This window comes from Columba livia, chromosome 3 (assembly GCF_036013475.1).
Source record: "Columba livia isolate bColLiv1 breed racing homer chromosome 3, bColLiv1.pat.W.v2, whole genome shotgun sequence".
Classification (NCBI taxonomy): Eukaryota; Metazoa; Chordata; class Aves; order Columbiformes; family Columbidae; genus Columba; species Columba livia.
Window position 1 is genome coordinate 97,276,165 of NC_088604.1, and position 25,429 is coordinate 97,301,593.

Below are 25,429 nucleotides of genomic sequence, written 5' to 3' on the forward strand. Positions count from 1 at the left end.
TGGTTTGGGTGGACTATAACAGCTTTCTCTTGCCCAAATGGGAGACTTTTTTTTTTTCAAACTTGTAACCTAATAGTGATTGGGACCTGGAGGAAAAGAGAATTAAGAACCCTCAAATGAAAAGTTCAAGTGTTGTTTTACACAACCAGCCTCTTTGCTTGACTCTCCACTTAATGCCAGTTAATGTCATATAAAAAGACAAGTGAAAAAATTGCTTTATTTCATATGCCAGGGTTTCACCTCTGAGAGTTAGTGTTTCTACTACTTGTTTTGTGTTTAAACAGGAAATCAGAACTGAAATTCACCTTTTAAGCATTGTTATTTTGTTGTTTGACTGTTGATGTTACTTTCCTTCACCAGACAAATTTCAGATACAATCACACAGGAACACAGTTCTTCGAGATTAGAAAAACCAGACCTCTAAGTGGGTAAGTGTCTCTGGCAGCGGTCTAGTGTCCTCCTCCCACTGAAATGCCCAAGGTGATCAGCTGGCACGAAGCACTGTGGCACCACGGCATGGGAGGGCTGTTTCCCCTGTGCCACGGCTGCTCTGGCAAGGTCAAAACTCCTTCGCAAGAAGGGTCCCAGCTTGATGTCAGGTGGCATCAAGGGCCAGCAAGTGGAAGGGCTGGTCTTGCTCAGCAGCCTGCGTAGCTGCAGACCAAGGCTGAATGCACAGGCTTGGGAAAACTCTCGTTTCTCACTTGTTGGTGTTGGGAGGGCTGGGCTGTTTTTGTGGAAACTATATATAAGTGCTGATATTCTGGTTGTGCTGTAATGCCCTTTGATGGTAGGAAGAGATCAACTGTGGAAAATGTTGTGGGAATTTTGATGTTGTCTCAGGCACAGTCCTTTCCCCTGGAGGAGGATCACAATGGACCATTTAAGTCATGGCCTTGTTCGTCCCATTGCTGCTTATCTTGCCATTCCTTCCCTGTGGTGAACTCATGTGCTGGTTGGCAATGAGTTGTACAATACAAGTACAAACGTGTGCTCAGGAACCCTGACAACAGAGAGCTGGGATCCCTTGCATGTAAGAACTGCATCATACTTAGGGATAGCTCTTTAACTGGACCCAGTAAATTAGCAAATTAGGGTGGGGAGTGGTGTTGGTAACATTATGCTTTTATTTTAGGGTGAAATTTAAATGGGCAGAATATAATTACTCCTGTAGACAAGCCTGTCTCTAGCTCTCCCGAGCTGTCTGTCATTAATCTAATGGTCTATCACTGTAAATTCCAGTTCCCATCCCAGCTTGGTGTTTCAGGTTTTCATCTCGCTGACAGCAATTCTTCCCACTTTCTTCCTCTGTGTCGTGTTCACTACACTAGTGGAACTAGTTTAGAAGAAGTCTTGTGCCTTGAATGATAGATGAGTTTACAGAAGTTTGAACCAATTTTCAGGCTGGTCACTTGTTTTTAGATTTGTCCCATTACTTTTTTTTCCTGAGGAAGTGGAGGATGAAAATGAATTGTACTCAGCGCTCACCACTTGAAAGGTCGGTGTCCTCTGGGGCTGGATGAAAGCCTGGCTTATGAGGACAATACTACTTCCTGGAAGGGAACCAATATATTGTTCACAGCTGGAGATGCACACATGGCTTTGGATCCTCTCCAAAGTGGTGCTGTTTCCTCTGTTCACCCTGCCTTAGTGTTTGCTTGAGGAATCATGTCTGACTTCTCTCCTTGTCCAGTTGCTCTTAGGGCTCCTGTAAGTGACTTGGTATGTGGTGGCACAGTTAAGGAGAGTGCCCCTGGGAATGGTCTAACTGCTTGGGGCAGCTGCGTCCAGCTTGACAGGCACAGTTACCTGCACCTGGTGTTTGCTGGACTTGCACAGTGCTAAGCCCTAAGACCTGTGCTGCTGTGCTGCTTAACCTGATGGACGGGAGTGCTAGGAGTACTAAGCTGTCAGGAGCACGCTTAGCTGCCCAGATCCTGTCTTGCTGCAGTAAGGCTTGAGTGCTTGCCCTGTCTTGGTTTCTCCAATTTTGAGAAGGGGAACAATTCATTGATCACCCTGTGATGTTGAGGTGTCCCTAAAGGCTTTCCTTTCTTTCATCTGGGGTACATGGCTGTTCATACCAGCTGAAGTTATCTTCTCTTGCCATTGTCCTGGGCGATTTGTTCTTCTGCTGCCGGAAGAGTTTTCATCAGAGCTGAAAAAGCACCCACACCTGCAAGTTTTATACTGGAAGGTGTGTTCTACTTTGCAAGAAATCTGCTTGTGGCATGGTGACAACAGGTGTCTTGTGCTGAGGAGACAACTGCTGCTCTGAGCAAGTTTCCGTGGTGTGAATGGCCTCGCTTGCTGAGAGATTAAGTTTGTATTCGCAAGCTGATCAGGCAAGATGCTGAGCACCTCCAGTTGCCACCGGTTCTTGGAAATTGAGGCTGTCCCCAGAGCTGTGATTTACCAATATTAAACATAATATGAGGGCTCAAAGCTAATGAAAGTATTATGAGAACTTTGGTAGCCTCTCTTCAAAAGAGCAGTGGCTGGACACAAAGAAGCTGAGCACTAGATGGAAACTGAATATTCATAAATTTATGTGAAAGTGTCCCAAAGCAGCTGGGGCATATTAATGAGTTTTTCTATTACAGAGGAAGGACTAGATATTATGGAGATTTACTGTCAGCATCGGTGTGATGTATGAGAAAATAAAAATGCTTAGCTATACACGTTTGCTATAATTCAGGATTTACAGTCTCTCTTAAGAAAAGACGACTGTTAGCTATCAACTTGGATCTAGACTGCCAGACACCCTGTGGATTTGTCTAGACTGCAGCTAACACTTTTGAAAATGTTAGATTTCTGTTGGTGTAGCTGTGTGATTCGGGTGGGAGAGCCGTGATCCTGCAAATTGTGCGTGATGTTCCTGTTGTACTGTCAAACCGTGTCTGAAAATTCATCTTACCTTGCTGGGGCTTGCTGTACTAGCACAAAATCCAGATTTACAGGTGTAACTACATCCACTATAGGAGTGTTTGCTAGTAGGGTATACAGGTATCCTCGTGCAGGGCATTGTTCGTCACACAGGCTTCGTCAAGTACCCTTTTGTACTGGGCAGCTACAGGGCATCCTATGGCGTGCAGCTCCACTGATCCATAGTACACATGTGATGTGAGTATGCACAAGGTACGAGTGTTTCAGACACCTATATGGCTGGTTTTCCTTTTCCCATGCAGCAGTATGATGGCAAAGCCTATCTTACAGCTTCTGCCAGTACAACTGGTCTGATTGAAAAAACGGTACTTTTAGCTGAAATAGCCATTCTTCTAAACTTCCAAGCTTAGATCACGTAAAAGCTTTAGAACAAAAATGGATTTCTGAATATCTAGTAATATGTGTAACTGTGACTTCAATGCCAACAAACTTTTATTACTGGCTTTACAAGGAGCCATAAGCTTTCTGCAAGCTTCTATTCTAGGATGCAGATGTGAGCCACAATGAGGAACAGACAGCCTTGTCACCCACAGAGTATCTGGAGAGGTTGTAGATAGGTGAGATATTGTTCTCTTTCCTCCAGTTAAGTGGCAGCTGATCAGCGGGACCTATGACTGAAGCAAAAACTGATGTTTGGGTAGGTCCTGGGGGCTTTGAGAAATTACAGCTCAGAAGCTGTTCTGTGAAGATGGAGAGACACTCAGTGACTGCAGATATAATGAGTAATCAATGGCCATAAAAGAGTGTGATAGAAGCAGTCACGTGGGAACGGTGCAACCAAATAACAGCAAAGGGAGGGGATGGAAAATAATACTGTTTCAACACACCATGTTATTAAGGAACCGTGATGGGGCTGTAAAGAAAAATGGGCTCATACCATTTCCAGACAATAGACTGCAGAAGGCATTTGAACATCTGCTTCTCTCTTGCACAAAGGGAGAATGTTACAGATATGGTGCTATGTTCAGCATGTGGTATAAGTGCTTTTGGCATTGAAACAAACTGGTTTTGAGAAGATTCACGAGAGCAGTGGCTGCTCTGCTGTTTTATCTCCTTTTACTCCTGTTGATGCCTTTCACTTTTCTTTTGGCTTCGTTGGGAAACTGTCAGGAGCCTTAGAAGAAGTTGGGAGAGGGAAATTTTGTGGACCTCTTGCAAGTACAGGGGCTGGGGAAAGGAAAACTTTGTGGAAAACGTGCTGGAGCATTTCACTAATACAAATTTTACTGAAGTCTGTAGGAGTCTTCCTGGTGAAGGTAATGGGCAACCTCTCCTCCTAAGCATGGTCATCTCTGAAGTGACTCCAGCATGATGGGTACCAGCTGGTGAAATCCTCCAGTTTCATGCATGCTGAAAGTTTGAAGCTTTTCCTAACCTGTATTTGAGATTGGGTGTCCTGGATAAAAATCTGAGAGCAAAAGGAGTTAATATTTCCCCTGAGATGACTGCAGTCACCGCCACGTTAGACAGAAATAATCTAAAAGATGCAAACCCATCTCCTCTGTGGGCCTTCTTTTAGTGCAGAAAGCAAGGGGGATAATCCAGGTGGGATTCCGAAAACATTGAAAGAAATTTGTGTTAACTTACAAGGAAATATCGCTATTTGTCAAGGACTAGGTCTCAAGGAAGGAGCATGCAGCCTGTTTGTTAGAGTCGGAATTGTTCACTGTGGTCTGGAATAGAGCCCTGCCTGGCAGACAGTGCTGTAAATGCCACAAAGAGGGAAGCTGCAGGATGCTTCTTTTTGACTTGTAGCTGTCTCCCTCAAGTTACTGGAAGAGTTGGGCAGCCCCCATGCTCACTGGGGTCTGTGGAGAGAGTGGCTTTGGGCTAGTTCCCAGCTAACTGTGATATGAGATGGAAAAGTACTGCTTTAAGAGTATCATATGTGTGGGGTCTGTTCTGATAACTGGAAAAAGTTAAAAACCTGGAAATAAACCCTGCTTGGTGCTGCTTTTTAGTCCTTTCCCCCTTCCTTAAATATTAATTCACAAGTTTAGTGGTGCAGCATCTATGGTCACAATTAATATCTGAGACAGCATGGTAAGAATTCCAGAGTGAAAGAACAAGGGACAAGTCAAAGAGCACTTGTAGTGAGTTGTTTTCGGAAGAGCTGGGTACTCTCTTTGAGAACTGACAACTAACCTACAAACCATTGGAGGATATGGGGAGGTTTCTTGTTGTAAACTGGCGAAGGCAAAGACACCAGTCTTTAAAAAAAGAAAAAAAAAGTAGGGAAAAGATAAGTCGAGGAACTACTTGAGTTTACCTGCTGTTTCAGGAAAAATGCTAGGGCAAATAAGCAAGTGTCTGGACCATAACAACGTGCTAAGTGATAGGCAACATGAATTCAGCTTGGCGTGGTTTCTTCATGAGAATTATCAGAGTGTAAGAGCTTTTGTCAATCAGGAAGCAGTTGTGGTTGTGATAGTTTTTTTCCCTCAGTGTGGGTTTTGGCGACCTCTAGATAAGGCAGGGACTTCTAGTATGAATACAACTATTTTCACAAAAGGACCGAACCAGGTGAAAAGCAGCACTTAGAAAATGGGAATTTACCAATAGCTTGCACTTGCCTAGCAGTGTTTGTCAGCCGAGGTTTTCAATCTCTGTCCCAGGTTCGTGTTCTTTCTTTAAGGGCATGGATAAGACTAATTGTCCTGGACAAGGTGACAGGGCTTTGCAAGGTGGAATTGGGATTCAGAGTGATCTCAAAGGTTAAGAGAGAGCTGGGCTGGAACAAATAGGAGGTATATGAGTGAAGGCAAATATAGAGAAGGGATTTGGGAATACCCAGCTGTGGGAATACACAATGGAGAGTGAAAGGCTACTTTTGCACAGACAGAGCTGATCTTAAAAAACAAAACCAAAACAACACAGACATTCACTGTGGGTCAGCAGTGGAAAACCCAACAGCACACTGGGTTGGCTGCAAAAATATACTGAAAATTGGATGCAGAAGGAAATTGGTCTGTTTGAATTGGTGTGGTGGGTGCAGCTGGAGGACAGTGAGATGCAAGTCAGTTGAAGAGAGTCTAAAAGCAAAGCAACAAATGTTGCCCAAGTTCTAGAAAACATGACCAAAGGGAAGGTTTGGGATGAGAGGAAGAGGGGGATTAAAAAGAAGAAAACAAACAAACAAACAAAACAATGAAACTGTGTCTGCTTTCTCATGTTTACAGAGGAGAGGGTAGATCACAGCCTGTCGCATATACAAATGTCTGTTGCAAGAGAAGAGATAACACATGGTCTCCATGCCCACTGTGGATGGCAGAAATAGCTTCTGATTTGAATTGCCAAAAGGGAAAGATTTAATTTAAACAGTAGGGGACCTTCTTAGAGCCAAGGTTAAGCTTAAGATTAACTTGTGGGCTCCTGAGCCTTTGAGAAACCAGTTAAAAGTAGGTTGAAGAATTATCTGTGAGGAGTGATTTAGATTTGGTTTATGCTACCTTGGGCAGAGTGATGGCTTGGGGATTCTCCAGAGGCTCTGCTTCCAGATACACAAATACAGGGTTTAAGGCCATGCTTTGTCTCAGGCTTCTTAAAAAGCAGAAGAAAGACTCTCTCAGTGGTTGTTGAACTGGGTCATCCACATAAACCCTGTGGTCTGTGTTGCAAACACAGGGGAAAAAGCAAACTGTTCGCAGAGTGTTCCCCAGGATGCTGGGATGGATGTGTGTGAGGGCACGATGTGCCCTGTGGGTGCAGATGGATGCCTGTTTGCTGGTCATTGGTGATGGCTCTTGACCAATGCTCCCCTGGCACAGATGCTCATCACCCTCTTGGTCCAGAGGCTATGGCCATCTCCAAGTTGACAGGTCACAGGTGGACACTGCACAGCTGCTGCAGCTCCTGGAGCCGGATGCTTTGAGCAGCAGGTGGGACTGGAGGGCTTCCCGGGGCCCTTCCCAGCCTGGCTATCCAATGATGCCATGGAAGGGGAACAGAGGGCTCCTGCCAGCCTCAGAAGGGACAGCTCTGGTACCTGTGCACTAGCAGGCAATGTGTTTTTAAGCAAGGAAAATGTCTTTCCTGTTCAACTTAAATCTGTCTTAATAACCATATAGTGTTCTGGAGAGCTATGCTTCAGAACCAGCGCCTATGTGCCTTGCAAACAGAGTGCGTGTTAAATACAACTTGATATTTAAATAGCGTGAGTGTTGCTGTGACAGATAAGTCAGTAATAATTTGACTGCTCATTTAGGCCAATTACTCTGAAGTCTCCCTCCCTGGCTGTGGAGCCGTTAATGTTATCTCCATGCTGACAACACCTTGAAGTCATGACAGCAGTGAGCTTATAAACGGAGGTGTGAGAAGCCCTGATGCTGCAGGCTCCAGTGCGGTTACTATTTGCCTGCTGGTAGCAGGATCAGCAGAGGTGTAGACATGGGGAGAAGGTGCTGGCCCCATCCCTCAGATAATGTTCCAGTCATATACCACACTAAATGGCTTGAAGCTTTACAACTTGAGCTTTTTCTTGCCTCTGAGACACGTTCATAATCACAGAATCACAGAATGTTAGGGATTGGAAGGGACCTCGAAAGATCATCTAGTCCAATCCCCCCGCCAGAGCAGGAACACCCAGATGAAGCTACACAGGAATGTGTCCAGGCGGGTTTTGAATGTCTCCAGAGAAGGAGACTCCACAGCCTCCCTGGGCAGCCTGTTCCAGTGTTCTGTCACCCTCACTGAGAAGTTTCTTCTCATATTTAAGTGCAACCTCCTGTATTCCAGTTTGTACCCATTGCCCCTTGTCCTGTCATTGGTTGTCACTGAGAAGAGCCTGGCTCCATCCTCCTGACACTCACCCCTTACATATTTATAAACATTAATGAGGTCACCCCTCAGTCTCCTCTTCTCCAAGCTAAAGAGCCCCAGCTCCCTCAGCCTTTCCTCATAAGGGAGATGCTCCACTCCCTTAATCATCTTTGTTGCCCTGCACTGGACTCTCTCCAGCAGTTCCCTGTCCTTCTGGAACTGAGGGGCCCAGAACTGGACACAATATTCCAGGTGTGGTCTCACCAGGGCAGAGTAGAGGGGAAGGAGAACCTCTCTCGACCTACTAACCACCCCCCTTGTAATACACCCCAGGATGACATTGGCCTTCCTGGCCACAAGGGGCACAGTGCTGGCTCATGGTCATCCTGCTGTCCACCAGGAACCCCAGGTCCCTTTCCCCTACACTGCTCTCTAACAGGTCATTCCCCAACTTATACTGGAACCTGGGGTTATTCCTGTCCAGATGCAAGACTCCGCACTTGCCCTTGTTATATTTCATTAAATTTTTCGCTGCCCAACTCTCCAGCCTGTCCATGTCTCTGGATGGCAGCACAGCCTTCTGGCTTGTCAGCCACTCCTTCCAGCTTGATGTCATCAGCCATAACCTTTTTTTTTTCTTTCCCCCATCTCCTGTGGAGTTAGAATGTAGGAAATTCAGTGGATCATCTTGTTCATGAAAACCTCCCATGTTTGTAATATTTCTCTGGATGGAGATGGGGCTTCACAGCGGCTGCTGCTGTGACCAGCACTGGGGAGCCACTGGGGGATGAAGGGGCCCCATTGTGTGCCCTCGCCAGGGCTGCTCCCTGCTTCCAGCAGTGGGGTTTCTGTGGCTGCTTGTGAGCATGGAGGAGACAGATAACTCTTTAATTTGTCTTCTGTACTGCAGGCAGAGTCTAAAGAGCGGTTGTTTACAAATGAAAACATAATTTCTTACTTGGATAAATGGGACATGGAATGGCTGTGACAGGCTGTAATAGAGGTGGAAGCGGTGTTGCCATTTGCAGTCAATACAAGGTTTAAAACGCATGAAGTGGGTGAATTAGTGGGGAAAAACAAGCTCTCATGGATTCAAATTCATATTTTCATCGTCTTCTCTAATACAAATATTTTTATATTTTAATATCGTGTTGCCTGAGAGTAGGGTTCTATTTACAAAGCTTTTCTCAGGGAAGGGATACACATAGAAAAGACTTAAAAATAGAAGTCATCCTTTGGGTTGGTTTTTAGCTTTTTTTTTTTTTAAGGAAAAAACCCCAAAATAAATTAAAAAACAGCTCTCCAGGATTTCAGGCTCTGCTTGTGGAAGGGGATAGGATACCTAGCTGGTTGATGGTGTGGTGTCAGTCTGGCACAGTAGCTTTCTCAGCTGAGCTACGATTAGGTTCCTTGTTTCTCGTGTGGTGTTCCTGTCAGATAACTCTACTCCAAACATAAGGGTCCAGATTGTAACTAAACTTTGTGCACTTGCAAGATCCTGGGCATGCACAGTCTTCTGTACCCCTGCAGGAAATACCATGTTTTTTACCACTTTCCCATTCCACAGGAGGTGGGGAGCAGCAGCAAGATGATAGCTCAGCTTCCAGTGGTGTGTCTGTGGTGATAATATTCTGCAGAGCAGACATCAGTAAAAATGCATTAAATTCTTGTCTGTGCCTACGGCTATAGGCTCACAGAGGCATTTTTAGCCTTCAGGGGGCCATCATGTCACCATCCTCTCACTCCTGTTTTTTTCCAGAGGAGAGCTAGGGTTGTTTTGAAAATAAGCTAAACTTGGTCCTGATATGGGACCTTGCATGATTGCCAGCTTTTGCAGCTCAGCAGGGCTTTGTGTTACATTCAGAACTGATGCTCATAGAGTTGCTGGGAGAGGCAGAGAGGACTGCATTCTTCCAATCTGTCTTCAGAGGCTGGAAGGCACTGGGATGCCAAACACCTTCTTTTTTTTTCTTTTCTTTCCAGTCATCCTCCAAAAGTCAACAGGGCTCTGGCAAATCGCTGAAGAGGAGAATCAAGTTCACCTGTGCTTGCTGAGATGAGAACTGGAGGCACCTGTCTCTTGGTGTATGAGAGGACACTTTGATTCCTGTCAGCTGCTCTGACTGAAAATCTTTTTGTTTCTGCTCTAGGTTGATGGAAACAGCAAAAGAAATGACCAGGGAGTCCTTACCTATCAAATGCCTTGAAGCAGTTATCCTGGGGATGTATCCTTTTGTGTGCCTGTGGTTTTCTCCACTGCATCACTTTTTAATATGTTGTCCTTCCCAGATGGTGTCTGAGGTGGTCACAGCCAAAGGTGAGTGCCAGCAGCTCGGGGAAGTGCCGCGGTATTGATCAATAGGTTGCCAAATTACTTAGGTTTGTCAGTAGGAGCTTGGATGCTGTGTGCCCAGTTCTAACGTGCTGCGTTCTGGTCATGTTGGCTTTGCCTCCTGCCCTGGTAATCTGCTTAATGTCAGGACATGACCCAAAGTGCCCAGATAAGTATCTGTCTACACAGTCCCTGTTTTCTTCATTAATATTTCTCTGATGGTTATTGTCGGAGCTTGGAGACACCTGAGAAATGCAGGTTCTGCCCTATGCTTGTCTAATGTTTACATGGTGAAGTCATGTTAGATTTTGTCTCTCAGCCCACAGCTGTGCTTTGTGCAGAAACATTTGTGTATTATAGTTAGACATTTAACCTTTACTTTAACATAATTCTTGTTTCCTATTCAGTCTCAGAAAAAAAGCCAAGAATGTTTTCGTTGAGAGACTGACTTGCTTCTTGACCCTCTTGTGCTGTCCCTAATAAATCAACCTGCATTATCCTAAAACACTACAGGATGGCAAGGCAGGGTTACAGGAATAATTGTATGCCTGATAACATCTTACCATAACTGATCAAGTTTGATCTAAACCAAAACCAAACCTCAACCCAAAATAAACCCCGAAGCAAACCAGCTTCTGGCACGTATCTGCTGTGTTCCGCTTGCCGCTGCTGCCACCTCTCGTGGGAGAAGGAGCTGGCAGAGCGCAGCGGGTAGTGCCCAGTGCTGGCTTATGAGAAGGGGTGGCTGCTTTGGGGTGGGAAGGGGACACGGGCTGAGTTAGTGTGTGGTGTGTGAGGCTGGATGCTGGACGCGGTCCCTGCTGTGCCGGGAGCTCTGTGGTGCACACCAGGTGCTGCTTGCAGCTGCACTCGGCTCTCCGTGTGCCAGCAATGGGCTTCAGGTCAGAGTGTGAAAGTGACTCTGGCTGGTGGGGCTTCCCCTGGAAATACTGGCAGGGTCTGCGTGCAGCTGGAGGGATGGGGGTCCTGGGGGCTTCCTGTCAGCAAGGGACTCAAACCAATGCCCTCCCAGAAACAGAAATTATGTCAGTGCATCTCTTGTGCTTGCACATGTGTCAAAGTTGTGTTCCAAGCTCCTTAGGAAGGAAAGGGATGGGGGAGATAATCCCCAGGTGGAGTTGATGCTGCTCTGCAGTGTCAGTGTGGCGTCCAGTGCCATATTTCTAGCACTGAGCTGATTATTCCACATACCACACGAGCAGAGGTGTGGTGTACAGATGACAAAGATAATCTACAAGTATTCATGGTGACTGAAAGTTTGGACTATTTTATTTTCATTTGGAAAAAGTTTTGTTTTGTTTTGTTTCCTGTTTGCCTCAAACCTGACTCCTTTTTTTTTTTTTTTTGAACCAGAGGGGAAGCAAAATATTTGAAAGCTATGGTTTATACTATTTGGTGCCATCTGAAGTTTCATTGGACTTTTAAGGTTTGGATGAATCTTTCTGTCCTCAGTTGCAATATTAAAAAGTTTATGGAAAACATTTTTTTTTAAATTGAGATTACTTTGTGAGAAGGCTTAGGCAGGGGAGGGTATGAGACAGGCCTGTCTTCCTACAGCTTCTGCTTGCTCTCTTGGAAGTCTCCTGTGGGAAAACAGGCTGGCTGCTGGGGTGGTGGTCCAGCAACAGATGCATGCAATATAAAACCTCAGTGTTTTTCCCAGGTGTAGTTACACAAAGACTGCAGTGGTAGTGAGTGGATGGGCCATCTGAATATGTGTGCTTTGAAAGTGGCCACTACGAAGCCTGTGTCCACGCAGAACCTTGTGGTGCCGTGCTATGTGTGCAGCATGTGGGTTTTGGGAGGCATATTTGTAACAGCACAGGGGAAGTTTGCTGTTTTGGTGTGTTTGGGTTTTTTTGTTCTTTTTATTTCTTCTGTCAGCTGTGAGATTTTGATCTTCAGCATTGCATTGCCCTCTGGGTGTGGCCATGGTGAGGCCAGCAGCTGGACTTGCTTTCCAAGGTCAGGCGGTTACCAGGTAAGAGACACGCTTACCCTCCCCGTCAAAATAATGTCTTCACATACACCTGAGCTGAGCATCCCTGCATGTGTGTGTTAACCTCTGCTTCCCTTTGCTGTCTCTGCAAATAAGGTACTGCTTGTAATCTGTGCGCTGGCAGGCTTTGCTGTGTTGCTTGGTTACCGAAAAGAGCACACACAGCCCACTACAGCGCGCCCTCGGCGTGAGCCTCCATTGAGAGACCGAGGTGCGCGGAGCAGCTTAGCAAGATGTCGTTTTAATTGAGCTGCTCGCTGGCTCGTGCAATTGCCTTTCACTATGCGACTTCCTATATAAATGGTTCTGTAATCCCTCTTGGTGCAGAATTAGGTTTTGCATAAATTGCCTTCGCACTGGATCTTGAAGCGTTTTTATGGGGCAGTGAGTTAAAATACTGAGCTACCCTGTCTGCACACACTGAGGGAGCAGGTGCTGTGAGATGACTGAAAGCTTGTATAGATCTTACAGTGTTAATTTGCAGCAATCGGCATGGCTCCTCTTTGTTGTGTAGCTGTCTGAACTGGCTTCATATCTCTCTGCTGACATGGTCTGCCTATCCAGAGGCATTCCTCCTGCTGTCTTCCCCAGGGCTTTTCTCAGCTCAGTTGTGAATCAGCTGAGTAATGGGGCCTTCAGCCCATTCTTTCTGAGCAACGATGGAAATGATTTATTCTCAAGAAAGGGAATAATAAACCAAAAAGTGCCAAGGGAATTTTATCTGTGCTGTATTCACTTGATTAAAGTGAAGAGAGCAAAATATTGGAGGGGGAGCGGGAAGCAGCACAGTGCATCCATCCTCAGGGAGTGTTGTAGAGCGTGTCTGTGTTGAATGAACATCGCTCCTGTTGCCTTCAGTGTGCCTTCCTCAGTTCATGTGAGGTGACGGTCAGACCCGTGCACTGTATTAGACCTCCCCCCTGTCCAATCATATAATTAAATGAGGAAGACGAGAGCACAAGTGCCTCAGGAGGGGGAAATTATTTAACAGCTTCTGCACTATGCCTTCTGTGCATTTAATCAGTGGATGATGTTTATGGTGTCTGGAGACCTGGGCCCGTCCTGCTTATCCTGCCTCGCAGAGACATCCCTGGTCTGGGAGCGTTTTCAGTAAGGGGGAGAGTTTCTTCCCACAGCCATTGCAGGACATTGATGTACCTGCAGTGCCCTTCTTTGCCTCCTGTGTGCATGTCCACAGCTCGACCCACTCACTAACTGAAATATGGACAAAGAGGGTCCTGCTGAGGGGCCTTTCTGGTAGCTGCAAAGAGCTGGGAGACAGCTTTTAATTGCTTCTGTTGTCACGATCTAATCTTAAGCTAGTCATCTCAGACTACAGCTGGGCACTGGAGAACAAATTGAGCAATGCTGGTCTGGCAGTCCCGCTTTGGGAGGCTGAGCCAGCTGGTTGAGACATTCCTTGTGGACACTGGAGCTGCCAGGGGAAACTTGAGCTCTCTGTGCAGATGGCATCCAGATGTGGGCTCAGTAGTACTCAGCCTCCCAGTAAGCAGTCCCAGACCTGGGATCTGGGCACTCCTGGAGCCTGTGGAAAATGCCATCTGACTCCAGGCCGTGGTTGGAAACTTCTCCCAGTGTTTACTGCTGGTGGCCAGAGGTACCAGATGTTGTCAGCAGTTGCTTGGTTGTTCAGAAAATTACCTCTTCTGTTTTTACTGAAGCCTTATTTGATGGTTTTGAAGCATGAGGTTTATTTTCCTCCTGCTCTACCTCCTCACTCTGAGATAGGGGCTTCAGCCTTGCTAGTGTAAATAAAGCTGCCTCCTGACTCCTTTCAGCCTGCTCTCCTCCCCTGCATTGTGCTCATGCCTGTCACCATGGCTCGGGGTGCCTGCTCAGGTTTTCCAGCCCTTGTGACCAGCAGGAGAGGAGGGGGCCAGTCACCCCGTGACTTTCCGTGCTCATATCAACTGGACTTGAGGAAAAAAATACTCTTGCTGGGCTCTAAGACATGAAGTGCTGCAACGTTCTCTTATCTGAGTTTAATAAGGGAGAATTTCAAACTAATAAATAACAAATTGATTAGCACAAGTGATGCAATGGGCATTCGTTTGTTCAATATCGGGTTCATCTGGCTTTCCCTTTTTTTGTCTTTGGTTTGCAAGGCAGAGCGGGACTTGCAGCGGAGACACCAGAAGGTGTCAGGTGTGATGCTGGGTCTTCTTCCTGCAGCTGGAGGAAAAGCACTTGTGAGTCTGGGCACTGGGACAACCGGGTGCTTAGACCCGCCTGGCTGTCAGCGTTAGCGGGCTGGTCTAGTCAAATAATTGATTCTGGCACTTGTCGCTAAAACCTGAGTGTGTCTTGGTTTGTCTCAAGCTGCTGTGGGCTCTGCTGGGCCTCGATGCACTGCCTTAGGTTTGGGCTTTTCCTCAGGGCTCTGAGGAGGAGGGAGGGTCTCCCCTGCATGCCCTGCCCTGGGGTCTCTGTGGGTCTGGCTCCCTGTTGGTGCGGCAGGGAGGGGGCATGGGCCAGGGACACGCTTGTCCCCTCACCTGCCGCTAACACACCCCTGGCACAGTTGCCGGCTGTCAGCTTGGCAAAGGCACCAGGTTTTTTTCCCAGCTAAACTCGGGTTTAGATGCAGGTGGGCTGAGACCCTTGCAGCCTGTCCCCTCGCCTCCTGTACAGGTGACTGCGGTTCCTCGCGGTGGTGGGAAAACTGGTGGCAAATAGCCCAAGCTCAGCTAGCCATGGGGAAACAACTGCTCTCTGGTGTGTGCTATCAGCTGCAAAGACCTGTTTTCTGAAATATTTGAAGAGCAGAGTCACAGTGCTGGCACATGGAAAGATCCTGCTCTGTTTATTAATAATAATTAAAAAAAAAAAAGAGGCAAGAACATTTTTTCTAAAAGTTGCTGTTGGCAAATAAACAAGCTGAAGGGCTTCAAGTCTCTTTGCTGGGAACTGCTCTGTGCTCTGCAGTCAAGACACCTGTGCCGGGAAGGGTCTGTACTGGCAGGAAAGATGCTGGGACATCTCTGTGGGACATTTTTGATATTAGAGTTCACCAGGAAGTGGAAAACAAAACAAAAACACAACCACAGAATGGCATTGTTAACGTCATTGTGTGAGTGTGCAAATTTAAAGAAAACACATCCGGACACTTTCTGCTCCAGAGTTTTTAAAGTAAGGGGTTGACTCAGCTAGCACCTTAACTAATTCTCCCCGTTTTGTTTGAACTAAGGCTGCTGCTCCTCGTTTGCCCCAGTGCCCAGGAAGGTCCAGGTGGTGGCCAGAGAGCAGGTTTTGTGTCCCAAGTGTTGCTTGTGTTTGAGTCTGGGATCCGAATGTCTCCCAAGTACCCATGCTAGGTTGTGCGTGAGCCTGGGTCGTGCGGGCGATGGGACTGTGGGAGGCACAACAGCCTGTGGTTCAGGGGATGGTGTGTTTGCGTCAGCTTGCAGATCTGTAGGAGCTGTGTACTGGCATGGGAAATCTGTCCCTTTCTACAGGCTGCTAGCAGTCCTGATGTGCTCAAGAAAGCCCACTTGTTAATTGAGCCAGACTGGTTTACTCCAGTGGCTTGTCACCCTCAAAGCATGTTCTCTGTTTTGGGCCTAGTTCTTCTTCACTCTCTCCTTTGACCCAAACCTGTCTCTTTCAAAATCAACCTCCTAGGGTACAAGAGCAGAATTCGTCAGTTGCCTAATACACGCAGCCCTGGCTGTCAGTAGTGTCTCTGTGGGGAGGGTTTGGGAGTCTCGGAGGGATGTGGTCTTGCTGTACCAACCCATTCCTTTGAGACCCTGGTGGGCCTCCAGGTGTTGTCCTTGTGCATTTCCTGGGTGCGGGGGAGGAAGAAAGATGTTGGGGCAAGAGGTGGCCAGCCAGACTAGAATAATAGAATCAGTTTGCTTGGAAAATCCCTTTAAGATCCTGGAGTCCAACCATTAAACTAACACTGTTACTAAAAAACGTCCCGAAGAACCTCATCTATGCACCTTTTAAATGCCTCCAGGGATGGTGACTTCACCACTTCCCTGGGCAGCCTGTTCCAGTGCCTGGCAACCCTTTCTGTGAAGAAATTTTTCCTAATATCCAATGTAAACCTCCCCTGGCACAACTTGAGGCCATTTTCTCTTGTCCTATCACTTGCTGCTTGGCAGAAGATCCCAACCCCCTCCATGCTCCAACCTCCTTTCAGGTAGTTGCAGACAACGATAAGGTCTCCCCTCAGCCTCCTTTTCTCCAGGCTGAACAGCCCCAGCTCCCACAGCTGCTCCTCATCAGACTTGTGCTTCAGACTGCATCCATCTCATGGGATCTCCAAGGAGATCAGCATCCCTCAGTACTGTTTTTCTGCTGCTTTGCTTTACACAAAGACCTGGGACCAGGAAGCCACTGAGCTTTTGTTACAGCTGCTTTTGCCCTCTCCTGCTCTGTGCTGCTTCTGTATTGTGGCACATAATTTACTCCCTGACTCCACATCCTGTGGTTACAGTCCCAGCTCAAAAGTGTGATTACAGCTGTGGCATTGCCTTTTGTTTGCCACAATACAGCTCTCCTTGGGCAGAGCAAAAGGAAAAGAAATAATAATGATGCATGGACGGAGGGGAAGATCTGATGTGCCTTTCCAGCCTGTTTGCTGTGTATTTCATCTCGGGTGGAGACTCTCATTAATGAGTCACTCAGCAGAGGCAACTTGTATCTAAAGGTTAATTTCCACAGTGGTTGTTGCTGGGTTGTTTGATGGTGGGTAATTTTGTCCTCAAAAGATTCTTTTACTCCTGTGTAGTATTTAATGAGATTAAATTGCAACTTCTCTGAGACCTCGTGGCAGAAGTGTGTATGTGTGGCAGGTGGCCACCAAACCTTTGTGTAGACTTAATAGGAAGGCACTCAGGGAGCAGAGAGAAAACCCTTTCATAATGAGGGGGAAAAATAGTGGCAATGTTTGAAAGCCTCGTAGGTGTTAATAAAAGATCCTGCTTTTCAGTTATACAGAATGATAAATACAATGGGCTTCTGCAAGAATCTGTCTGGAGGCCACAAATCACTGGAACATGACTTTGATGTACATAGGATGCTCCTTTTATGGCCTGGAGCAAGGTGACCTTTTAAATGAGGTGACTGCGGGCTGAGTTTTCCAGTTGATATAACAGCGCTGGGCCCCATTCTGACTTTGCAGTGTATTTATAATCTTTAATTCTGCCAATGGTGCAGGTTTTTTTCTTGAGTAAGCTAGTCCTAATGCAACAGTGATCCAGCGAGACCACCGAAGACAAGAGAGCTGTTTCCGTTCCGTGTCGGTGTAGCTGATGTCAGGGTGAGCTTTGACGGTTGCTGCAGGGTGTTTGTGTTTGGCGGTGGTGGGGCAGAGGTGGGTGCGCGCAGCCTGGCCCAGGCGAGGGGTTTTGTGTGTGGTGGGGAGGTCTTCTCTCTGCTTTGTGTGCTTGTCCATACTCGCTGTTGTGCAGATGCCGAAGTGCACCGGGAGCTGGGCCTATGGTGTTGTCCGTTCCTATACCCTCTAATACATTTTCTCCAGGCTGCTAAAGCTGATGACATCTTGTACTGTACACAAGTAAATATGTTTGACATTGAACTGAAAAGCTTTCCTGTGGCTGTTCCAAAAGATTTTTGCCAGTGTGTTTTTCTTGCATGTTTTTGTGCAGAGGTTTAACTCCTTACAGAGGTTTAACTCCTTGCTGTCGACCTCAGATTCTGGGCAGGTCTCACGTTGCTTACGAGTGAGTTCCCGTGTTCGCTTGGAGAGCAAAAGTCTGAAAATATGAAATTCAAAAAGTGTCAAGTAGGTGAAATATCCCCTTGAAAAAATGCTTTAGAGACAGATAAGAGCTGCTGGGTGCTTTACACACATCCCTGTAGAGAGAAGATGTGAAATGCAGAGCGCAGGCTGGGGGTCAGCATCCCAGGGAGTTGCACTGGAGGTGAGCTGGAGTGTCAGAGTGAGCAGAACCGGAACCGAGCTCGAATTGTGTTTTACTGTATAGGTACAAAGGTTTTCTGTGTTCTCAGTTTCCCAGCAGCTGTCAGTCAGCCGTGCTACGCAGACAGGGGAGGAAGGCCAGCCGCAGTAACATCCCTGGGCATCTCAGCTATGCGGTGGCTCTTGTTCCACTGCTGTTCAAGACCTCCTTTTTGGGTGGGGGGTGGGGGGAGAAGGGAATTCTGGGGATTCCCAGAGCAGGACCCTGGCCTGAGCCGATCCCCGCAGCTCCAGTGGGGACTGACCCTGCTCTTCCATTCTTCAAGCTGCCCTGGTGCTGCCCTGGCAGTGCTGTCCCTTGGGCTGGTGTATTTTGTGGTCACACTGCCCTGACCAACCACCTTGACCGTGTCTGCCTCTGTGGGTGGCTCTGAGGTTATAGCAGGTGCCTCTGGCTGCAGCAGCCCCAGGCTGGAGCATCTTGCTGCAGCCTTTTCTGGTCATCCCTCATGCATTCCGCGGGAGTGGGTGGGGGTCACAGCTGCAGAGGGAAAGGGTGCCCGCTGTCCTGGGGACCAGGAGGCCTTGGGGCAGGTGTCAGCACATGGAGCCAGGCTGGCTGTCAGCTGTCTGGGGATTAGCAGCAGGGAATCACGTGCAACGTAGGTGCTGACGCAAACCTGCTTGCGTGAGGGAATCTCAGTCTCTTCTCCCCCTGGCACAGGCCAGCAGCCTCCCAAGGAATCAACCTGGACCCGCACATGGTTCTGCTCTGAGATTACCTGCTATGCTGCTGTGGAGCTTGGCCCCGGCCTCTGCACGTGGTGTGTTTGAAATGGCCAGCCAGTGATTCAGAGGACACATTTGCTTTTTAAAAGCATTTGTTCCTGACCATGTCTCTTTGCTTATCTAATTAATTGTCCTCCTGGGAGCTTTACTTTGTTCATCTCAGCAATGCATTACAAGGGTAACGTGCAAAAACATTATTGTCTGAGGAAAGGCCATGCTGAGGGCCGTTTTACAAATGGAAAGGCAGACTGTCACCCCAGACAGGAATAAATTAGATTTTTTGTACTGTTTTGAAGATGTGGGAAAATGAGGATCAGTAACTTGAGTTATACAAAGCTCCAGCATGAAACGGAGGGAAACACTGGGAACATGGGAATTTGATGTTGGTATCAAATGGGAGAATTCCCATAGATTTGGGTTTAATGGTCTCTCTCCTGGCATGCTCACTTGAACACTATTATGTTTTTTTCTTTCTCCCCAAGCATAGTTAAGCGTCAGGCCCTTCTCTGCCTGAACCATCCCTTCTTATTCTCCAAGCAGTGAAATGGGCTTTGGCAGCATTGACTATTTCTGGGGCACAGGAAGAATCAGTTTGTGTTTGCCAGAAAGTACTTGTCCTGGCAGTTAAAAAAACTTGCTAAAGATGACTTATATGTGTATTTGTGCGTGCTCCTTTCCCAGTGCTGTTGTTGCCTTGATGCAGTGCACACCAGATACTTAACGAACGGGCAGCCCTCCGTGGAACGATTCCCCATCAGCTTTAAAACCCACTTCTCAGGGAACTATTTTCATCACGTGGTGCTCGGGATTTACTGCAACGGCCGCTATGGCTCGCTGGGCATGAGCAGACGATCAGATCTGATGGACAAGCCTTTAACCTACCGAACTCTGAGCGACCTCATCTTTGATTTTGAAGACTCCTATAAGAAGTACTTGCATTCAGTCAAAAAAGTAAAAATCGGATTATATGTCCCGCACGAGCCACACAGCTTTCAGCCCATTGAGTGGAAACAGCTGGTCCTTAATGTATCCAAAATGATGCGCACAGAAGTCAGGAAGGAGCTGGAGAAGTTTGCCAGGGACATGAGGATGAAGGTAGGTCTGTGCACTGGTGAACTCAGAGGGAGGTTTGACTTGTCCCATCCTGCAGAGATTGGTCTTGCTCCATGTCGGCAGACTGACCCCAGTCTGAGATTAAGGTGGTGTTGGGTGGGCTGGGGGTGTGCTTACATCTGTCTCGGTTGTTATCCCTTAGGGATTTAGTGTGTTTTCAAGCCCTTGTAGCTATGTTTTGGTTCAAACATCTGCCCTTCAGCCTGGGAAACACTTGAACCTGTACTCATCCCTGGTCATCAAGGAGACGTTAACCAGTTTGCTTTTCTCACCAATGCCAGAAGAAGGTGGCTGGGAAGAAGAGTGCACCTGGGGCTGCAGCTGGTGGGGTGGGTGCCCTGGTTGCAGGAGGTATCTCTGCTCTTTGCACCTGAGCTGCAAAGGGTGACATGGGACAGCTGTGCCAGCAGTTGCTTGCCCTGTGCCACCCGATGCCCACCATCCTCAGCTAGTGGGTTACATAGGAAGGGTAAGGAAAGCAAATCCCTGACAGGCTGGTGCATCCCTGCTGACCGGTTGGACTGGAGAGCCCAGGGGGAAATGATGGGCAGACAGGGCAGGCTGCCAGGGGGCTGGAGAGTTTGGCTGCCCTTGGGGATGAGGGGTGTCCCTGACCGTGCCTCAGGGGCTGGTGTGGGCGAGGAGCTGCTTGTGGTCACGGTGGAAGGAGATTTGGTTCCTTTCCAGCCTGCTGCTGGCAGCAGGAGCAGAGCAGGTGTGTTGCTAAGTATGGGGCTGGCTCTCGTGGAGAGGCATGCGGCATCGTGTCCAAGTTATTCTGGGTTCCCAGCCGCTGCCTTGCTGAGGAATGCCTCCTACGTAGCAACCACGTGCCTTTTTGGCTGAGGCACCTGCCCCTTCGCCCTGACCTTGAGGTGGGTGTCGCCAGTAGCATCGTAGCCCCTATCTCCTGCTGCCACTTCACCTGCCCTACCAAGGAGTTTTGGGGGCCAACATGTACCATATGGGCATCTTGAGCACATGTACTTGACTAAAGATGTAGTGAAGCATTTTTTCCCTCATCTTCTCTATTCATGCCCTTTTAATGCCATCTAGAGAACGAACAGCCGACGGAGGCTCTAGTTGAAGAAGTCCATGTGAGTGGATGACTTACTGAACTTAGTACTTGCTTTTGATAGAGGGACCAGCTCTGTGTGTGTGTGATGAGCTATGACATTGGGTCTAGTCCTTTTAAGTGCCTCAAGGCTGGGAGCACGGCCCTGAACCCTGGAAGGCTGAAGGCCCCACATCTGACTGTGCCCTTGAGTTAATTCAGAATTTGAGCCACTTGGTTCAGAGGGCTCCTGTTGTGAGTGGGCTGACCTTGGAGGATCAGGTCTTAAAAACAGCCAAGAGTGTGAGTGTTGTACTGATGGACTTCTGAGGTTGGAGGGCTGGCGAGAGGCAGGCAAGTGTGCAAATGGACAGGAGACCTACTGAAAAGTCTCACTGTCACACAGAGTTCAGTGGCAGTCTGGGAGGCGATCACCTCTGTTTGCAGAGAAGAAAGCTGGAGAGGGTGATTTGGCTGCGTGAGTTTCCTTCAGCTGAGGCTCGAAGCCGTTTTTCTTATCCCTTGCTGTTGCCAGTTCAGAAGAAGGCTGTGGATGTTTTATTCAGTATTTATCTGGGAACCGAGTTAGTGACACCAATTAGTTTTTGCAGGGGGCCCCTGAACAGCTATCACATGATAACAGCTTTGGGTTCTTCTTAACCTGGGTAGGGTTTGAATAAGCCCCGAGGGACTGAAGGCTCTTTGTGTGCCATCCCCGCTGCTGTATGAGGCCCTTTAGTTTTATTTTTTATTTTCAGTGAATCATTGCCTTTATTGAACGCCTTCTCCTTCCCTCCCCCATCTTTCACAGATTCTGAAACCCTCAAGTGCCCATTCTCCAATGAAAGAGAGGTCACGGGGTAAGTCGTTGTCCCCTCGCCGAAGGCAAGCCAGCCCTCAGAGACGTGCGTGCAAAAGAGACAAATCGTGAGTATTCCTGCTGCCATCACTGGTGGCTCAGAAGTTGAGGGTGATGATGTATTACTTTACTGTACAAAACTTCTATATGTGCATATATATCAATAGAAGAGCTGCACCAGGTATCTTGGTTGCCTGAGGGGCTCCAGAAGCCACCTGTACTGCTGATGTCCTAGTGTTGCTGCGTGTACTGCTGCCTGGTGGCACCTCCATGCAGGCTCCTTAGCGGCCATGATGGCCTTTGTTTGGCTTATTTCTATGGGGTGTTGGATGACTGTGAGAGCCTGGGTTTAGCTTTTTCTCAGTCTTTATACAGTCCATTTTTTTGAGAAATGAACCTAGCCTGGGGGGAGGGAGGGACCTGTACGGGAGGAAAAGTGGTTTGATCACCTTTAAGGGTGTTCGGACATAGGTATTAAAAATGGGAGGATGTATCTGCCTGTAGTGGTGGGGTGCCCCGCTGAGACAGAAATTGGATTCTCTGTGATGAGCCTTTGTATGGAGCTGTTCTGGTGGAGTGGTTTTCGCTGAGGACTGTCCAGCTTACAGGGATGGCGAAAAAATGAACCTTTTCTTGCCAAAGAGGAAACATCACTTGCATCGTATACTTTGATTTTTAATCAGCTTAAAAAAAAAACCCAGACCACTTCACTTGTGCGTCATAGCTAATAGTTTTTCTTTAACTGTGCGGGGAAGGATAGACTATCTACATGCAATACCTCTACATGGATAAAACTGAGCTCCAAGTGGCCTTTTACAGCCACTGGCAATTCAGACTTCCATACCTTAGATGTGGAAGAGTTGAGTTTTAGCTGTACGGCTTCATGCCAGGAAGCTGACAACTGTGAAAGCCTATACGTAACCCAGATTAGTCACATATTTATGATCATCACTTTTTAAATAGGCTCCCAGACTACTGTCTCAGCACTTATTTATTTATTTTAAAGCAGCTAACAAAGACATTAGCCTGACCTTCTAAAGATAACTTCAAGGTACTTTAGCAGCAGATGATTTCACAGCAGGCTTTTATTTTTACACGTGAATTCACACTCAGTCCACGATGCTGTACTTTGGGCGTCATCACCGAGAGCTCCTTGTTTAGTGCGTGGATAATTTTAGTTTTAATGGGCTTGGCTACTCCAGGCTTCTTCACCTCCTAGATTCACTTTGAGGGATGGTTTCATCTTGGGGTTTCTCATAGTGCTCCCGCAGTTGCTGGAGTGGATCATGTATGTCTGGAGAGAAGAGTGAGTCTCACTGGGCTCGGAAACGCACCAGTTGGGCTGGTTTCCTGAGAGAGCTGCTGGGCACCTGGCTGCTGTGCAGTGGCTGGTTCCTTCTTGGCAGCTTTGCTTTTCCAGGACAGAAAAACAAGTGAAGTACTGGTAGCCTTGAAGTGGCTTCAGCACCTGTGACCTGCTCGGTGGCCCTGCTGTGTTGCTCTGTGCCTAGATCAAATTATGTGTTATTCTAAAATAAACTCTGGGTCACTGTGTTTCAAGATCCAGGACCCAGCTGTGGCATGATGTGGAGAACAAGAGACTGCAAGCAGACTCCACACCCGAGATCTTAATCTCTGCCTTGGCAGAAGGTGTTGAAGTGTCTCAGAGTGGGTGGCAGCTCTTGCAGCACATACTTTGTGGCTGCGTGACAGCCCGGCGGGTCCTGTGGCGTCCTCACAAGCCTGGCCCGTACACTTGGAAGGAAGAGGGGAGTGAAGAAGCTTTTGGCAGGTGCAGAGCCCTTGAGCAGACCCAAGAGGCTGCTCTCTGTTAGAAAAGTGATGCCAGGGGGAAGAACTGGGTTCCTGATGTTAAAATGATGCTTCTGTGCAGTGGCACCCGTGGCTCGAAGGTCGACTGTGCCTTTTGCCCCAGCAGGAGTGATGCTGCAGAGGAATGTGCTGCTGCAGGGAGTTCCCTGCAGGTGATAAAACCCTTTCATTTCCAAAATCGAGATCCACTGTTTTCTGCGATGGGAGGTCTCTGAGATCTGAAGGGGGAATGCATCCCCTCATCAGGGATGAGATGAATGACACATAACCAGCAGGTAACAGTGGTTGACATGGGGTAAGAAATACAAGAGGGGAAATTTGGTGTTTTTTTCCACATTTTGATGGATCTCCTAGAACCCAGTTGCAGTGAGAGGCCTTTGTGTTACACACAGAAGAGGAAAGACTTTCAGGCTTGCTAAGCTTCAGCCTGAAATCCTGGCTAAAGAATGGCTGTTCTTATCAAGAGTGTTTTATTTCTTTGTGGATCTTACTCACATGCTGTAATTACAGCTTTTTAGAGCTTGCAAGGGAGGGGGAGAGAAGTGTTTTGCTGTAGTGTGAGCTGGCAAGGGCTGAATAACACATTCGAGAGGCTTCACCTGCTGATGACAAGCTGTTATTACAGCCTGGTTTTTGTCAACAATAAAATTATATGGGCCTGCTGGGAGAAATCTTCCAGTGAAAAATATGTGAACTGGAATGGCGAACAGGAATGTCTTGGCTGATTGTTTCTGAAAGACAAAGGCTGAAGTGGTGCTTAAGGACAGAAGTGGATTTTACAGCTTCAACCCTGTAACTTCTCATCCTGGTTCCTTACTATTAATAGTTTGTTAGGTAGATGCTGGTCGTGGCCACCGGCAAGCTCACGATAACATTTTAGCCTGAAATACAGCCATGAGACCAACCGGGGACGTTGCAGGACACGGGTGGCAAGGCAATAAGCAGTAGGTGCCTGTTGAGGAGACTGGTGTGCTGCCAATGGCAGCTCATGAATTGAGCTGTGTAACAGTCTGTGTGCTGGTGTGATCTGATAAGGGTGGCCAGCAGACAGGACGAATAAAGAGGATGTAGGATGGTGTGAATCTGCTAAGTCTAAAGCTTTACTGTTGCCTATATGTGTGTCCTTTGAAGTGCCAAACCAGGAGGGTGCTGAAAATTGTAAGCCGCAGCACTGGAACAGGCAGCGCAGTGCTTCATCCGCAGCACAAGTCCCTGAGCCAGAGGGGTTTGGGAGGGTTGATGTAAGTTTGGAAGGGAGTGTCATGTGGCAGCCTGAAGCAATCTCTGCTCCTAAATGTCAGTTCACCAGAGATATTTCCTTATAATTTCATAGTGAGGTTTAACACACGTGTGCTCTGTGAGTGTCATAGCAACACTGGCCTTTTGTGCTTCTGGCCTAACTTAGCTGTTGAAAGGGAAATTCTGTTAGTCCATTATATGAGAATGTGCAAGGGGGCAGGATTAAATTAGGGTTATATTATATTAGGATGTGCAAAATCAGATCCAGTGCAGACAACTCATGAATAATGTGTACCCAGCAGCTATGCACAGTTTATTAATGTGCTCATCATCAGGGCACTCCAGACAGGAGATCATAGAATCATTTTGGTTGGATGAGACCCTCAGGATCATTGAGTCCAACCATAGTCCAACTCCATCACTAAACCATGTCACTAAGAACCTCGTCTAAATGTCTTTCAAACACCTCCAGGGCTGGTGACTCCACCACTTCCCTAGGCAGTCTGTTCCAGTGCCTGATAACCCTCTCCCTGAAGAATTGTTTCCTAATATCCAATCTAAACCTCTGCTGG

General features: G+C 47.5%; 1 protein-coding gene across 3 annotated transcripts in view; it reads left to right on the top strand.

Annotated features, from left to right (window-relative positions):
• VASH2 (vasohibin 2) overlaps positions 1-25,429 on the top strand; it is a 37,987-nt gene that overhangs the window by 7,671 nt on the left and 4,887 nt on the right. For 2 of the 3 annotated variants that reach the window (XM_065058429.1, XM_065058431.1), the window contains exons 3-6: positions 372-428; positions 9,855-9,929; positions 19,473-19,854; positions 21,738-21,853. In XM_065058429.1, coding sequence (XP_064914501.1) covers positions 372-428; positions 9,855-9,929; positions 19,473-19,854; positions 21,738-21,853 — 630 coding nt within the window. The other variant, XM_065058430.1, reaches the window with a different exon arrangement.